The 17,033-nt window shown below is 36.9% G+C and overlaps 1 protein-coding gene across 2 annotated transcripts in view; it reads left to right on the forward strand.

The window, feature by feature from the left end:
* Positions 1-509: 509 nt before the first annotated feature.
* The window catches only part of iqsec3b (IQ motif and Sec7 domain ArfGEF 3b), a 229,543-nt gene continuing 213,019 nt past the window's right edge, over positions 510-17,033 (forward strand). For both annotated transcript variants that reach the window (XM_015353122.2, XM_015353123.2), the window contains exon 1: positions 510-1,205. In XM_015353122.2, the coding sequence (XP_015208608.2) occupies positions 685-1,205 (521 nt within the window). In that variant the 5' untranslated portion in view covers positions 510-684. The remainder of the gene's footprint in view (positions 1,206-17,033) is intronic.

A 17,033-nucleotide genomic window follows, 5' to 3' on the forward strand; every position in this document is an offset into this window, starting at 1 on the left:
GAACAACTTCCACCAGCCTTATCGGGTGTTAATGCAGAGTTCGCAAGTGACACTTTCACTAATTCCAGACAGAACCCGTTTAACTTGGAGATTAGCAACAGTTAAAGTTGTGATTTGTCATTTCTGTCTTCTCTCCTGGTCTATGACTAAATGCTCCGAGAATACCATTTTCAACTATATGGAGACGTGTGTGGTGTACAATAATCGCTACTACAATATTTACAATGTCTCTGATAAAAGACTTGATCGTTAATAATGATATAAAACAACCTAAAACAGTGGTTGCTCTGCCTTTCAAAGGTAAGTACGTTTTGTAATATAAGCACCGAAAACGAGGAGCACTTCATGTTTCTTTTCTTTAAGCCTTAAATGATTAATTACACAATTAAAGTTGGATGGAATATAAATATAATTTGTACTATTAAAAAAACACGCTTGGGCGTGCTGACATCACACAACCCACTCTGACTCCTCCTTCAGCCCCCTCTTCCACAAATCTCTCGCATCAGTACCATTCCTCGTATCCTCACAGCAAAGACGAGGGCAAAAGGTACCCCAGCGCTTCGTACAAACAGCAGAGAGACGGAAGAGGGGAGCATCATCAATCTACTCTCAGCCAAAGGCATAAAATATTTGAAAAGGAAAAAAAACTGAAACAAGTAAAACAGGCGATTTAAAACAGGTATGGAGAGCCTGTTAGATAATCCTATGAAAGCCGTCCTATATCTGAAAGAACTAACCACCATTGTGCAAAACCAACAGAGTCTGATTCAGACGCAAAGGCAGCGGATAGACGAGCTCGAGAGGAAGGTGGAGGAACTGATCGGCGAGAATCGGCAGCTGAAGGACCATCACCAACCCCATCACTACCACCACCATCATCATCACCTTTCCCCTCGTAGCACTAGCCCGCAGCCTCCCGTGTTACTGCACCAGCACCCGGGGAATAAAGCCGGAGCCCACTCCGGTCAGCCTCAGCCGCAGCAGATTCAGTCTTTACCGGCACAGACTCAACATCCCCCTCCACCACCGCCGCCGCCACATCAGCAGCAGCAGCTGCAACTGGTGCCCGCTTCGCCTCCGTCCCCTAAACCGGGACAGTCGAGCCCAGACCCAGCGGAGGAGAGAAGCCCGTGCTGCAAGTCTCTCGTCCCACAGACACCCACAACACTCTGCAGGGCTGTGGGAATCGCAAGGAAACCGGAGTGAGTTGATTTTATACCCTACGAAATTAACATTTTGTTGTATATTTCGTTCCTTGATCGGAATGGTAATTTTGTTTTGTTTTGACGCCTACTTTAATGTTTGCTTATTTAGTGCGTAAAAACAATGGAGAGTTATTATCATTATTACTACGACGACGGGGTAGTGTCGTTAACAACATAATGATTTTTTTTGGTTTTCTCTTTCACTTGTGTCAAAGCAAACCCCGACATATGTGGTTGTAGCTCACGCGAAATGATTCATGCCCTTCCCGATAGCATTCATATAACATTTTTCTTTATCAACTTGAAGTGCTTGTTCCTTAGGGATAGCATTAATTATTCCTGAATTAATGTTATCAGGTTGAAAAGCAAAATCAAAAATTAGCTTCGATATCGACAGAGCTTTGAAAAATTGCTTTAAAGACGCAGTTAAGTCCACGAATCAAATTATCAAAGGTGTGTTAGAGAAAGTATTGTCCATTAATCCTGAAGTCACAACTTTAAACTTAAAACAAAAGATGATAAAAAATGACATAATTTGTGTTTAAAGAACAGTGTTTTATGTCAGAACAGTCAAATCCAATGACAACGTAGGACTTCATAAGTACGTTTCTGACAGCTTTAGAATCAACGTCGTACGTTTTGTTGATTGTAATTGTACAGTAGTTAAAACCTACTTTTATCGCTTGTGTAAATTAGTGTAATAATAGGAGTATTTTCCCTAACAAGGTTCACCATACTATGTGAATTCCGTATACACACACCATCTGATAGATAAACCATTAAAAAGAAAAATAATTTGTTTTAAGGAAGCTTCCTTTCCAGAATGCTCTGTATAGTTTTTATTCTAATACAGTAAGTAGAAGTATCAAAACATTACAGAAAACAGCATATATATCCATATACTAAGTGTTATCTTTGTAATGAATATGCATGGAATGTATTAGCTTAACATACTAAAGGTAATTCTTGTATGGGGATACATAATATGTTTAAAACAGTAGTAAAAGACTAATGCTTGATTAATCCAAAGGTTTACTAAAAAGACAATTTATGACTCATAACTATACAATACTACCTATTTCTTAGCTTATAGCGGTTTTGTATGATGTACTGTATAAATGCGAAGAAAGAGCACCATTCTTTGAGTTTTCATACAGGGTTTCAGTTTTTCAAGGCATGACTAAGATTGCTGTTATGTTGTTTTCCGTCATAGTGAAGATATTGCATCAAAGGGAAAACTGCTCTTTGAAATTACTTTTAATTACTCGCTTCTTTATTTTTCTGTTGTGTAAAAACTTGTGCTTGCTGATATTTGTTTTTTGAGAGACTGAATAACTGTAGATCACATACAGTAGTAAAGTATGAACTGACAAAAAAGCAACAAACAATGTAGGAATCCCAATAAGAAACTTGCTGGAGGTTAGTGCAGAACAAGACAGGATAGTCCATTAAAGGGTACTTTTATGTTAATATTGATATTTTCTGTTCTAAAAATGTCTATACTGTATCTATAGTTAAAAGATGTCTGTTGATTGTAATAAATTGCACTGTCCTTTTTCGTATTATAATTTGATCATGCCTTTATAGCCTTTACTGTGACTTTTGCTGTGAATTTCTGAGAGGTGGTGTAAGCTTGAGACTTCTTCTTTTTGGAAGGGTAGGTGTCCATTTTCCCAAATTCAAAAGATGATGTTCTCTCACAATCAAGTTAATCCCTGCTAGATCATTCTAGGTCTTTTCAAAATCTCAATACCTCTTCAAATAATACAACAATAGAATATTGTTTTGCAGCTGCCTCATACTATGATGTACTGTAGCTGTGGATTTCTGTGAGATTGTGTGGATATATGTTAGAATTGCTTTATATTCCCATTGTCTATGGTTAACATTAAGTAATGCTTTTCCAAATTTTTAAAATGTTGTATATTTTCTGTTGCAATTATGGTTCTTATTTTTACAATATAACATGTACTGTAAAAAGTAGTACCTCCTTCATAAATAGCAGTGGTAGTAATGCAGGCAAATGTAAGACATAATTGTACCAAAAATGGCCCCTTAAACTGTGGATGACTTATTGATATTTCCCTGGGAGAGAAACCCCGCTTTATTGTATAGCCTTGGAGTAGTAAACATTTAATCAGTGAATAAAAGTGTTGGCGCCTGCTGATGAATGCTAGATATTGATTGGCAGTTTGTTGTATGCTTGCGGTTTTCAAAGACAACAAACTGACAAAGAGTCAGTGGCTGCGTGGAGAGACTGGTATTATTTTTGGCATTATGTGGAGTCATATGTGTACTGCAGCAAGACGTAGAGCAGTAGTAACAACACTGGACTCCGCAACAGAAGGAGGAACAGAGGGTCATGGGTCTAACACCCAGGTGAGACTGTTGTCATATCCTTGCATTGGGTAGCTCTTTGTTTCCCTTGTAAGCACACTGATGTATAAATGAGTATATATGAGTCTCCAGAATATGAGAATATGTTCTTGATTGACTTACATAGTGAAATCAAGTAATACAAAACATCAACAACAGAAACATTATTAAGAAATAGATGATTTTTCCACCCTATGTGTTAGTCCCATAGAGGCTATGCAGCATGTAATAGGGTAAGTAATGGGTTAAAACCATTTGTGTTTATAGGGGACGAAGATGAGAGAGAAGCTCTTCTCATGTGACCAGCTAATGGTCAAATCGCTCTTCTCCTTACTGTGTCTAGATGGAGGTCAGATACTGGTGTTGCAAATGTCATTCTGAAATCCAGTTCATTTAAAATATGAGGTATTACAAGGGCTTTTTTAGTGGTGCCACACTTTACTCATATGAGCTATGACACAAATAAACCTTCAACATTTTCTGGCACAGATATTATACAGTACATTTTTTTGTTTTGGAAAATATTAATGGTGAATTAAAATGATAACAGCTTTTCGTAGTATAGCCAGCTTCAAAATACCCCATAAATACAGTACTGGCAGTACTGCAGTACTTTTGCAGACAAAACAATTATAAATGTGTGGAGAATTAGACTGTCCAATGTACTGTATCATAATTTCCACTGCAGGTTTCATAAGAAATCACATTTCATCTTATATACTGCCACTATAGTAATCGCATACATAGTTGTCTTTACTTTTAGATACTCTATGAGCTACAGGGATTACAGTGGTTTTGAAGATCAAAATATCTTCCAGTATGGGCAACAGTTTTCAGTTAATACTGTACTGTATGTTGAGGGAGCTTTCCGTGGTGCTGAATCTTTCTGTAAGCATTTTGTTAGGTCAGGAGAAACAAATGAAGGAGAAGCTGCCACAAACAATGAAGACAAAAGGCATTATGATGTAAATTTACTGAAAGTCCTACAAGAGGAAAGTAATTTCATTTAAAATCTGGATGATGTGAAATGCCATTTTTAAGTTCTTCTAATCATTTTTTAAGTATATGATAAACAATGGTTCACAGAAATGCATGAAGAACAACATGATTTGTTGTAATATTATAGGTAATCTAATTTATATTAGATTAGTAATATTATATAGTAATATTCCAAGTATTATAAGTAGTTTTGTTACCTGCCTTCTTGTTTTTACAATTAATTTGTTTTATTTTGTAAAATAAAGTTTATATTTGGAATACATAATAGCTGGTCATTATAGTATGCTAGTACTGTATATACTGTAAAATAGTTAGTGAGCAAAGCACAATTTGAATTTTGTGTGCATAGTAAACAAATTGTTAAATTTAAATTATATCACTATGAGTTTTTCTTCTGCTCTGGTGGTTTGTGAAAAATGACTAGATCATCACTTTTTAAACAATGTGATAACAACTAAATTATGAAGTGCTTTTGATTTTCAGAAGTGGCAGAATGTCAAAAGACAGAGCTCATTAACAATACAATTTTGCTAGATTTCCTTTCGTTTTGCCATCATTAATGTGTATATGTTACTTAGTCATACAATTTAGACAGGATTGTTTTAAAGGGATTTAGAATTCACAAATAATTTTCCCTCCATTTACATTTGGGTAGTTGAGTTCAAGTATATTTTTTATTCAAACCAACATACTGTAACAACAGCTCCACTGGAGAGGGAGAAGGGAAGATGACATGTTCATCCTTACAGATATTTTGAATCACTTAGTCAGCTGTCTTTGCTTTAATCCTGTAATGATAAAAAAGGGCATTAGTACCAACTAGTGGCCAGTCAAAGCTCTAACTGATATGATACCGTCCCATCAAATCACTGTTCTGGTTGGTGCACAAGATCTACTAGCTGTCTCCAGCCTGCCAGACCCCATCAAACTGTGTGTAGCCATATAACTGTGTCAAATATCCTGGAAATAGCCACTTAAATTACACTTCTAAGATTCCTCCATATCTGTTAATGTATGCTTCTCCAAGAACCTTTGCAATATTATTACAATACTCCAGAGTTAGATTTTTAGAGTGGCTGAGACATCAAAAATCCTGACACACCATTCAGTGCAGCTGGATCTGATGCATTTTTAAAAGATTTTGTCATAAGTACAGTAGATTGGCAATGTTTAAGATTTAAGACAGTCAACAAATTATAGTAGGTGAGCTTAAATACTAATAAAAGATAAGAACCTTTTTCACAGATGACAATGTTATTTGCAATCAGTGTTGGTACATTAAAGCACCATTCAAGCCGCAAATTAGTAATATTACTCTTAATTTTCTGCAAAGGCTGATGGTGTGAAGTAACTTCTATAAAATATTGGTTTGCAAAGTCCAGTTTTTTGAAATGCAGGGGAATTAGTGATAAAAATGCTGTGAAAGTCATGATCTTGTTTTCTGTGGGGGCTGCTTGACGTCAATGTTAGACACGAATGCCACAAGCTGTGTGTGAACTCCGGAGAAGCAGCCTTTCGAAATGCCAGTGCACTTGACATCATGCAAAGCAATGCAGGGAGAGAAAACATTGTGATGCATATGTCATGAAAGTATCTTGCAGTACAGAAAAGCTTTACAAAATATCTACCTGATATACTTCAGTATATTACTTTAATGTCTGAAGATGAATATATCCAAACAAGGGCATATCTATTTTCTGATGCCCCTGCTGATTATGGTTCATATAATCTGCATAATAATACGGTTGCCACTCTTTCAGACTTCATAAGTCTTGTTTATTATGAATGTCATACTCTAATATTTATTCTGAATGCAGACCCTTCTGTAAAAACAAAGTTTGAAAAAAATGTGTTGAATGAATTAACAAAGTATATCTTTGCAAGCATGCTACCTTCTCTTACAGTATGTGCTGTCGGAATGGAAAACTAGAATTTGTCAACAAAATTGTGTGTCAGTTAAAACGCCAAAAATCAGAACCGAGAATATGCCTAATAATGAAATACTTTACATCAAAAAATGATTTCCTAGCACAAGGCTTTATTCATAAAGGGTTAATGTTATTATTGATAATGGGGCTTTAGTGAACACATTCTGTTGTCATGTCTAAAGTAATGGTAGCCTCAAACTCAGATCATTATTAGCAAGAAAATACAGTATATCTCAATATTAAGTTAAAAAATATCCTGTCCTCCAAAATTATAAAACATACAATACAATGGTATGATCAACATGTAGCCAGATCCAAAAGCTGAACAAGACTGGTACTGGTCAGCCCTGGGATCCCTAATAGTAGCCAGTTTACTATTGTAAGTGCTGTTAGTGTATCAGTAGGTGGCACTCTTCTCTTTGGAGCAATTTTTTCTAACCAGTGCCCCAGGATGATAACTGAGAACATTGTGTTATAGGAGGTGTAGTCCTTAGGATGAGATGTTAAACTGAGGACTTGATTACTTGGTCATTAAAGATCCTGTATCTTACTGTTCGTAAGAGAAGAGATGTTGACTCTGTTTAGTCTTTCTCAATTCTATTTATGTTTTATCAAAACCCCTTAATATAAATGATGAAGCAGTTTCTGATTTCTCACTGAATCTTCTGTATGATGGAGCTGTAGACACATAATGTTTTCCATACATCACAGAAGCATGTGTCGCACCTCAGTGCTGGATGTACTGGATAACTTCCTACATGTGACGTGATAAGGGAATGTTTGGGATAAAAAAAAAATTCTACATATTCAAACATCCATCCATTTTCCAAACCATTTTATCGGGGTAGCCAAAGCCTCTCCAGGCAAGCAACTGGTGCAAGACAGAATACACCCTCTATGAGACGTCAGTCCATCACAGGGCACACACAGACACAATGGACTGTGGGTAGAAACCAGAGCACCTGGAGGAGTCTCGTGCATATCTCAGCAATTGTTATAATTCTAAAAAAGACACAAATATTTCCCTATTACCGTGCTGTGTTTTGCTGTAAAGACTACTACTTTTGTCATTTTTAAAACAGATATGTACTCTTTATATATTGCCATATTTCCATTATTTTATAAACATCCCAGGGGCAGCCACCCTCACGATGCAGGATGGAAATTGGCAGACTCAGTTTTAGACTGTATGGTTTTACATAATTTTCCATTAATAATTGAACTTGAGTGCCCGGAAATGCCACTTCCTACAGTATGCCTCTGTATCATGCTTTGTATTATTTCTGTTGCATTGTTGCTAGATATATTCTATATTAAACACCTACTGAGAAATACTTAGCATTTATATATTCTTTGGCTCTATTTGGATCTATGAATATTAGTAACTAAGCTTTTTTTGCTGTATTTATTTATATGAAGAAAGTTGTAGAATATTGCAGGGAACTTCAGAATTTCATTGTTAATTGGAAACATAATGTTTCTGCTGTAATGGATACATTTATTGAGCCCTCTTTAAGGGGGAGGGATGCCGCAAAAAGCACGCAGGCCCTCAACTGTAGCAGCCCAACCATGTCATTTCTGTTTTCGCTATAGAATAAAAAAATGATTTTTTCACATATTCAATTCATTTTATTTATATATAGTGCCTTTCAGAACAAGGTTGCCCCAAGGCATGATATGATATGAGCCTTTGACCAGAATATCAATCAGAGGTTTGTGAGACTTGATATTTCTTCTAGTTCTTCTTGATGAGTCTGTGGTCTTCATTCAGCTTGTGTTGGCAGGCTGCTCCCTTTATCAAAGTTGCCTGTGGGGTGCTTAGAGATTTTTTACAGAGCTTGAGGCCACCTATTTTCTTTCAGATTCATACACAATGTTTACAGCATTCCTTTGATTTTATCCCTGCATTTGATATCTCTGTATCCCTTGACACATAATCCTTAGGCATTTACACAGCCTCTCAGGGGATTCACCTCACTTTAAAGCTTACATCACCTCTTGACTGCTGTACTTAATTGACCCTTGCAGTGTGCCATGACGTTTTCTTGTTTCATCCTGCACAGACCAGTTCTAGGAGCCCAGATAAGGGAATTGCCAGAAATGAAAGTACAAGATGAACTGCATACATGATGAGTTTCTCACTTGGTGGTGTAGCTACAACCCCATGGCCGTTGCTATTTTGATCACTGTAAGAACTTTCAACAAAAGAAACCTCATACGGGGTATTTATGACTATATGGTATAAGCAACATGCACTAGAGCCATATGTCAAAAGGGCATGTATCCCTTTATTGTGTCTGACCTGTTTGTTAATTTCTCCACATTCATTATTCACCAAATAAAGCAAATAATAATTAAATCATACAACAAAATCAACCTACCAAATAAATTAATTTAATCATGCTATTGTGCTATGTAATTCAATTTTTATCATTTGACTATTGATTGAATAATGGTGTCATGCCCGACATCCCTCCCTAGAGGGCGCTCCACTGCTCTCATTATTGTTCGTGTGATTAAGCTCTCCAGGTGTACCCTTTTAGTGTTATTTAAAGACCAGCTCCTCCAGTCCTCGGGGCTCATCATTAGGGTAAGATGTCGCGAGGCCCGCCTAGCACCAGGAAACCCTACGTCCGTCTCCTGAGGGCATAGGCCTCATCCCCGACACCTCTCGTTTCCTGAGCCCGGGGTCTGGAGGATCTCGCCTCGTAACCCTTGGACCTCCATGTTTCGTTTGTCTGTGTGCTCCCCCCACCTGGGGATTTTAACTTTGTCGCGTCCCAGGATGGATTTCCAGTTTATGGACTTTCGGACCGTGCTTTGACCTGCCCTTGGACCCATTTGGATTTGGATGCCGTTTTGTCTTCCCCGTACACTGTCTCACGGACGGTCACTATTATTTTGTGCACCATTAAACCCTTGTGTGTTCCTTTTTAATAAGCCTCCTGTTTTCTCCAGCTCTTACCGCATCGCATAGGGTCTTCTACAATATCTGACACGGATTCCAGTCCGTGTCCGTTACAAATGGCATCTAATTATTAATTAAATTAACATTTGGCAGTTCTATTGGTGGTTCTGTCCATTTGTGAGGCATGTAGTAGGACAGTAGAGGCACTCACCTGGAGCTGAGCTCTATGGCCTAATGTCACAAATTCAAACCTGGTTAATGACACAAGCCACCTGTGACCTGTGGTGGAACTGTTTATTACATATTGTACTTAACAAAAATAATTTCAACTGTTTAAAAGAAAGACAAAATTATATTAAATTTTTTAAATAGTAAATACATGAGGGTGAAATCCTGATATCATTCTTTGAACTGTGTCTTTAATATGTTATAAAGGATTAAAAGCCACTGGAAGCAAATTACTAATCTTCATAAAGAAATGCGGTAATATCTGAGCATTATTTTCAGTGAAGTCTTCATACATGTGCGTGCTCAGCTTCTGACTTTAAATTGTGTTTTTGTTTGATGTTTAAATGCTAGTAGATATTCAATCGTTTGATTAATGGCACTTTTACTTATTATTTTGCTATTTTTACTGGTCATTGTACACATTTCCCATTAACTGGAGTCCAGAGAAACCTTCAATGGTAAGAGTAAATATTCAGATGAGAAATGAATATTCATGTGCAGTATTAAGGTCTACCAGTTCAGTTCATCTCACTGTTCCTCTTTCATAGGGATTTCTCTCTGAAGCCTCATCAACAGCCCACACCACATCATTGATTTCCATTGAAGGTGATTATTGGTGGGTTTTCCATTGAACATCAGTGTTTTCATTTGCAGATGACTGACTTAATGGACTAAACTTGGTAGTTGGAATTTGACTTAATACACTGTACATTTATTTTGCAGCATTTCTGTTGTGTAAATTTATTATTGGGACAAATGGTTTGAGCTCTGTGGTCTTATACATTAATTTGGCACAGCGATACTCTTAAAATATAGTTATTTTTCATCTTTCATGCTGTTAAAGTTTAATTATGACGTTACAGAAGTTATCTTTGGCTTTATTAGCCAAGTGTATGAGTCACCTGTTTCATTACCTTCCTGCTTCTGATCAACAGTAGCTTAATTAAAACTGTGGGGAAGGAGTGTGGGTTATATTGAATACAACTCCCAAAGCAGAATTATTCTTAATAATAATGATAATAATACTGCATATCATGAATAATACAAATGGTAGAAATGTAATGGTGGAGGATGGATGAAACAATGGATGAAAAAAAAGGATGAAGTGACCTTATTATTTATATACTGAAGACATATTAACCACATTATTTTTTACTATTATATCAATGCTTTACTTTGCATTTGCAGAAATGACTGCAAAAAATAATAATTGTCAAAAAAAGCTGCCTCTTCCAGCATAGCTACACATGTCTGATTTCTTGTTTCTTTCTTGGTTAGTGTGTATTGTTACCATTTGTTAATAATAGTGTCTCAGCCAAGAATCAAGATAGTAAAACACTACAAGAACATACACACCTGGATTTAAAAAAAGATGATGTTACTAACTCTACCTATCTTTAAACCTATCTTTAATTCTATACATTGACACAAATTAACATTTTATGTTATATCATGTTATTGTTGCTGTGATATTCTTTAAAGTTTAGGAGAGGTACAGTACAGGAATATGCTAAAGAATTATAAACAATTTATGTTCTTCTTTTATTCAGAGGTATTGTGTAATAAAAGTGTTTTTAAAGTGTATTATTCAGTTGTCTTGATATTTATTATAATTGATTATAGAATTAGTGGAATTAGTAGAATTAATTTAACATTTAATACATATACTATTAGTACTTTCACTTATTTGAAACCTAAAATGTCAATATAAGCTTAATATAAGTCTTAATATAAATATAAAATTAAATATAATAAATAAAGATAATATAATTATTATAATAAAATGCTTAATATAAGTCTTAATAATACACAAGGTTAACCTGATCAAACAAATGACACACTGTATGATAATCTTTTTTGGATAAAAAACAACATTTATTTATCCTCATAAACTGCAACATTCAATATTCATGTGTGTCAAACTGTGTGAACATTTAGATTCAGTAACTGCTGGCACCCCATTGAGTAGGAATGACTACAACTAAAAGTTTCCTCTAACCATCTGATTTGAGTAATTTGTGGAATTTTGGCCCATTCTTCCTGACAGAACTCCTTCAACATTTGAGGGCTGCTTTGCATGGACAGCTTGCCTTAGGTCCTGCCACAACATTTAGATGGGCTTAACTGTAGGTCCAGACTTTGGCTAGGCCATTGCAAAACAAGGAATTTATTCTCTTGCAGCCATTATTTTGTATATATACTTGTATGTTTAGGGTCCAAAAGACCGACTTTTGGTTCAGCTCGAGGTTACAGATGAATGGCCTGACAATCTGCTCTAAAATGTTCTTATACAGCACAGAATTCATGGTTGTATCAATGATGGCTGCCCTTCCAGGTCCTTAAGCAGGAACAGCAGCCTGAAATTATCACACACCCTCCAAAATACTTAACAGTTGGGATCTGGTTCTTCTTTTTAAAAGAAGTGTTTTGTTTTGTCAAACATTCTTTTCTCATTGAGATCATAGAGTTCTATCTTGGACTTGTCTGTCCAGAGAATATTGTTCCCGAAGCCTTTGGGATCCAAGTGTTGTGCTCTTTGGCAAATTTCAGTTAGACAAACAGGGTTCTTTTTGGGGAGCAGGTTTTTTTTTCTTTCTGTCCGTCCATGAACACCATTCTTATACAGTCATTTTCTGAAAACTGAGTCATAAACAGTCACTACCACTTTGGTGTGAGTGGTCTAAAGTTCTTTGGATGTAACTGCGGGGTTCTTTCTAACTTGGATGATTTTCCAGGTTGTTCTTGGGGAGATGGTAGGATGGTATCCTGGGTAAAGTGACTGTGGCCTTAAACTTTCTCTATTTGTAGTCTTAACATAGTTTCAGAGGAAAAGGTTAAACTATTGATTAATTTTTGGATTTATGATAATCTTTTTTATCATTTATCATGATTCTTTATCATTTCTACACTTCTCTTAAAGAGCCAGTATTTTTTTAAAAATTCGTTGGATACCCTCCTGAACAGGGGCATATGGCTGGTTAGACTGTCCCACTTGACCATCACCGTCATCACATGGTAGAGTCCCAAATCTTTAGGAATGGTTCTGTTATCCTTTCTGGACTGATGAGCATCAATAACTCTTTTTAAAGATTTCCTTAGATCATTTCCATTATTTCCATACAGCTGTATGGTGAAACCCAAACTCACAATGCTTCTGACTTTATATAAGGTGAGGTCTTCCAAACCGAGCCCCCAAGAACATAATTATTTCAGTACCTGATTGTAATTATTCCTGTAACTGAGCTCATGAAACTAGGGATTCACTTACTTTTCAACATTCCTTGTATTTCAATTAGTCATTGTTTGTTTAACTCATCATTTTGTTTCATGTGGGATGGAATTGGTTACTATAAACCCTACCAGATATTTACATAAAAACTATTTTCAGTCAACAAGACTATCATGATAAAACTGAAATTTCCACATTTATCTTGGGGTTCACTAACATATTTTTAAATTTTGATCTCAGCACTGTATTTTTGACAGCTACCATTCTACAACATGACTAGTTCGTACATATCTATATATTTCTAGGTTGTGTTTTAATTGATAGGTATGTTTAGATGATTTAGAAGGCATATTGTGCTCTTTAACCCCACTAATGTTGCTTTTGTGTCTTTGGTTCTAAGTGGGTTAGCATGTGTGTAACATTTAAGATTTCTCAGGGAGTCTGAATGCTTCTTGGTTTATGAGAGCAAGCATGGGCATTTTCTTTTCAGAAAATGTGCTAGTGTCTGAGTGTTTCTGTGCATCATAGGCACTCTTTATCAGTGCCAATGCAGTCTTTATTTATTTCTTAGTGTTACTGTTTGTAATGCTATGTGTGTTGTATTTTCCCGACAGTATGCATTCTTCTGTATGTGTCTACATATGACCCGTTCATTATTTAGATGTGCTAACTTTATCTCAAGGCAGAGATCTTAGGTTGCTTCTTTAATCAGAGTGCGCATCTGGCTTTTAAGGTGAACTGAACAGGGGGCTGGAGCAGGGAGCAGGTGCGGGAGATGAGTAAAAAACAAGGAAGAGCGTCCTTAAGAGGAGGGGTTTACGAACGTGGCAGGGTTTCTCAAAAAACAGTCAGTTAAAGTAGGGGTTTCTGTGATGTTTGATAAGCAACTGATGTTGGCTCTGTAGGTGCACAATTATTGATGATGTTTGTGCCGTATCTTTAGAGAATATTCCAATGGATTAAATGTATTCAGTTACACTGTTTTATATTGAGTATAAATCTTTAATTTATTTATTATTTCCAGCATTTTGTATGCCATATAAACTTTACTATAATCCTTCATGGTTCAAGTTCAGGAACAATTTTGGTTACCAGTTTTATACTTGAGGCCCTGTACATGTCTGTGAACAAAATGTCCTGTCCGCCTTTACTTTCATGCTGTGATGATTCCCATTTACATAATATGCTTTTTTGGTTTCTAGGCATAGACATAGAATTCTCTGAAATATTGTCATTATTCAGTGCCTGAATGCATTTTATTTTTTTCATAATCGAATTTGTAATGGATGCTATGCATTTAGACTTCTGTTCTTGATTGCTATATTGATAAGAACACCTATCTCAAAGTACATTTCGTATACACTTTGCACAGGCATTTATATAAATGCCACTCATGGAATTTTTTGAAGACTTTTAGGTTTCATGTTTAAGAATGCTGCAGTTTTAATATTATATGCTATCAAGTACAGCACATGAATGATAAATGGCAGAAAGCTCCATGAAATAGTTACAATTTCTGCTGTTATTCAGCAGTACCTGTCAGTCAACTTCATCATCTCTGACACCTGCAAAAATATGAGGAAGCCAAATTATTGCTTTGCCACCATCTGTTGTTTCTATTGACATTTAATAAGTCCTGATGTCTTAAAGTATTACCTTAACTATTAAGGTAATTACTACTGACGTCAGAAAAAGGTGATGGGAAATTAAAAAAAGCTTTCATCATACTACATAACCACTACAGAAAAGATTGGTAACTTCAGATTTAAATCTTTTGTTTTAAGCAGCCCTTTAATATTTCTCAGTATCCCTTTACTCCCTTAGCCCCATTTAACACCTCATGTTCTTGACCTCTTTTTTGTTAGTCTATGCTAGAAAAAGAGGACTCTTCAGGTGGCTCTTGTAGGTTGTGCATCACTAGATGCCTTTAGACTTCTATCAGATGAAAGCCTTATACCACAACTGTGAGCCTTCAGTGATCACACTGGTCTACGATGGCTCTTTTAGTTGGGCTTTTCAGGTGCTCAAAGTTGCATTCACAAATGGTGACTTGAGCAACAAAGGACTTGTGCAGAGTCATAAGAACATAGTAAAAGGTTACAAACGGGAGGAGGCCATTGGGCCCGGTTAGCCCATTTGGTAGTCACATTATTGTCAACCAAAAGTAAACCTTTTTGGGTAACATTCTTTTCCTTCTCTTCGCATTGTTTTTTATCATCATATCGGCATGATATTTTCTCTGTAATATTAGTGTAGTATGGTATATAGGTATTCATCAGAATTTTGACTGAGTCACCAAACATATTATGATATTGTCCACTGGTGGTAGATTGAAGACCTTCATTGATCAAGATAGCCCAGAATCTTATGATGCCAAGAGAGGGGACAGAGAATTGTTCAACAGAGCAACAGAATCATTCAACTTTTTAACTACAATCAGATCACCCAGCCAGATCAATTTCTGCTACCATGATAGGCCCAGGTGTGAGTACTCATCCAACAAGTGTTCTCATTTCTGAAAGTAAATAATCCTATTCATAAACATAATAATAATAATTGCTTGCACTTATAAAGTGCTTTTCTGGACACTCTGCCTTGATGATGCAACAGCAGCCATAGTGCGCCAGAATGCTCACCACACATCAGCTATCGGTGGGGAGGAGAACAGATTAATGAAGCCAATTCATAGATGGGGATTATTAGGAGGCCATGATTGGTAAGGGCCAATGGGAAATTTGGCCAGGACACTGGGGTTACACTTCTACTCTTTTTGAGAAACACCCCTGGATTTGACACAGATAGTCAGGACCTCAGTTTTACGTCTCAACTGAAGGACGGCGCCTTTTTAAAGTATAGTATCCCTGTCACTATACTGAGGCATTAGGACCCACATAGACCGCAGGGTGAGCACCACCTGTTAGCCCCACTAACACTTTTTCCAGCAGCAACCTTAGTTTTTCCCAGGAGGTCTCCCACCTAGGTACTAACCAGGCTCACACCTGCTTAGCTTCAGTGGGTTGCCAGTTGTGAGTTGCAAGGTAATATGGCTGCTGGCCATAAAAATGGACAAACAGGAAGAGACCTTTTTTAGAGCTCGTCCTCTAGACACTCCCAAAGCATATCTTTTAAAAAAAATATGCCCACAGTGCCCCTCTCAATAAACCATGCTTGTAAGCATAGAAATGCCAATGTTTAAGGCATTTGTCTATACTTTGGATGTGAAAATGCTCACAGATCACTTTTCGCTTTTCTTTTTTGTTTTCTATGATCTCATCAGTCTTCATGTGACAGTCAGCCATTACAAAGGCTTCAAACTGATGATCATGTCATTGGCGATGACAACAGTAGGATCTTCAGAACCTTCAATCATTTTTTTAAGGACTCATGGCTTTAACTTGAACTCATTGCTTTTCTGTAGTGTAAAATCTGGGAGCTTCACCATCATTCAGAACCACAGTATTATGATAGATTTCAGTATACCTCTCACCTCTTTTGACCAAGTATTTAATGAAGTTTCTGCTTACGTTTAGGGAGATAAATGTTTTGATAGGTGGATGGCATGGTGCCGCAGTGGTTAGCCTTGTTGCCTCACAGTGCTGGGGCCCTGGGTTCAGTTCCTGACCTGAGATGCTGTCTGTATGGAATTTGTATGTTCTCCCCATTTCTCCCCACGTTTCTGTGGATTTGGATCTTGTGGAAATCTCCAGGCAAGGCAGTCCAGTTTTCTTCCACAGGCCAAAGACATGCCGGTTGGGTAGTTGGCTTCTAGGAAATTGGCCCTGGTGTGAATGCATGTCTGCGTTTGCGTCTGTCTGCCCTGCGATGGACTGGCATCCCTTCCCGGGTGTATCCTGCTTCGTTCCCATTGCTTGTCAGGATGGGCTCCCCCCACAACCATCTCGACCATCATCATTTATGGGGGTTGTAACCTCACTATGATTTTTGGCATGAATTTATGAAGGGCTAAGCTCTCACTGGTGCCATGAGCCATACTGCTGTGATTTAAGATTTAAACTTGAAAACCATGTAGCGTGACCTTACTGATGCACAATCATACAGTAGACATGCAGTTTTCACTATTACTACCAATCATGTTTTATCTGTTATAGACACAAAAAGTAAGTGATGTGGCAAATCAAAATAAAAACAACTTACAT

This window comes from Lepisosteus oculatus, chromosome 7 (genome assembly GCF_040954835.1).
Source record: "Lepisosteus oculatus isolate fLepOcu1 chromosome 7, fLepOcu1.hap2, whole genome shotgun sequence".
NCBI classification, from domain to species: domain Eukaryota; kingdom Metazoa; phylum Chordata; class Actinopteri; order Semionotiformes; family Lepisosteidae; genus Lepisosteus; species Lepisosteus oculatus.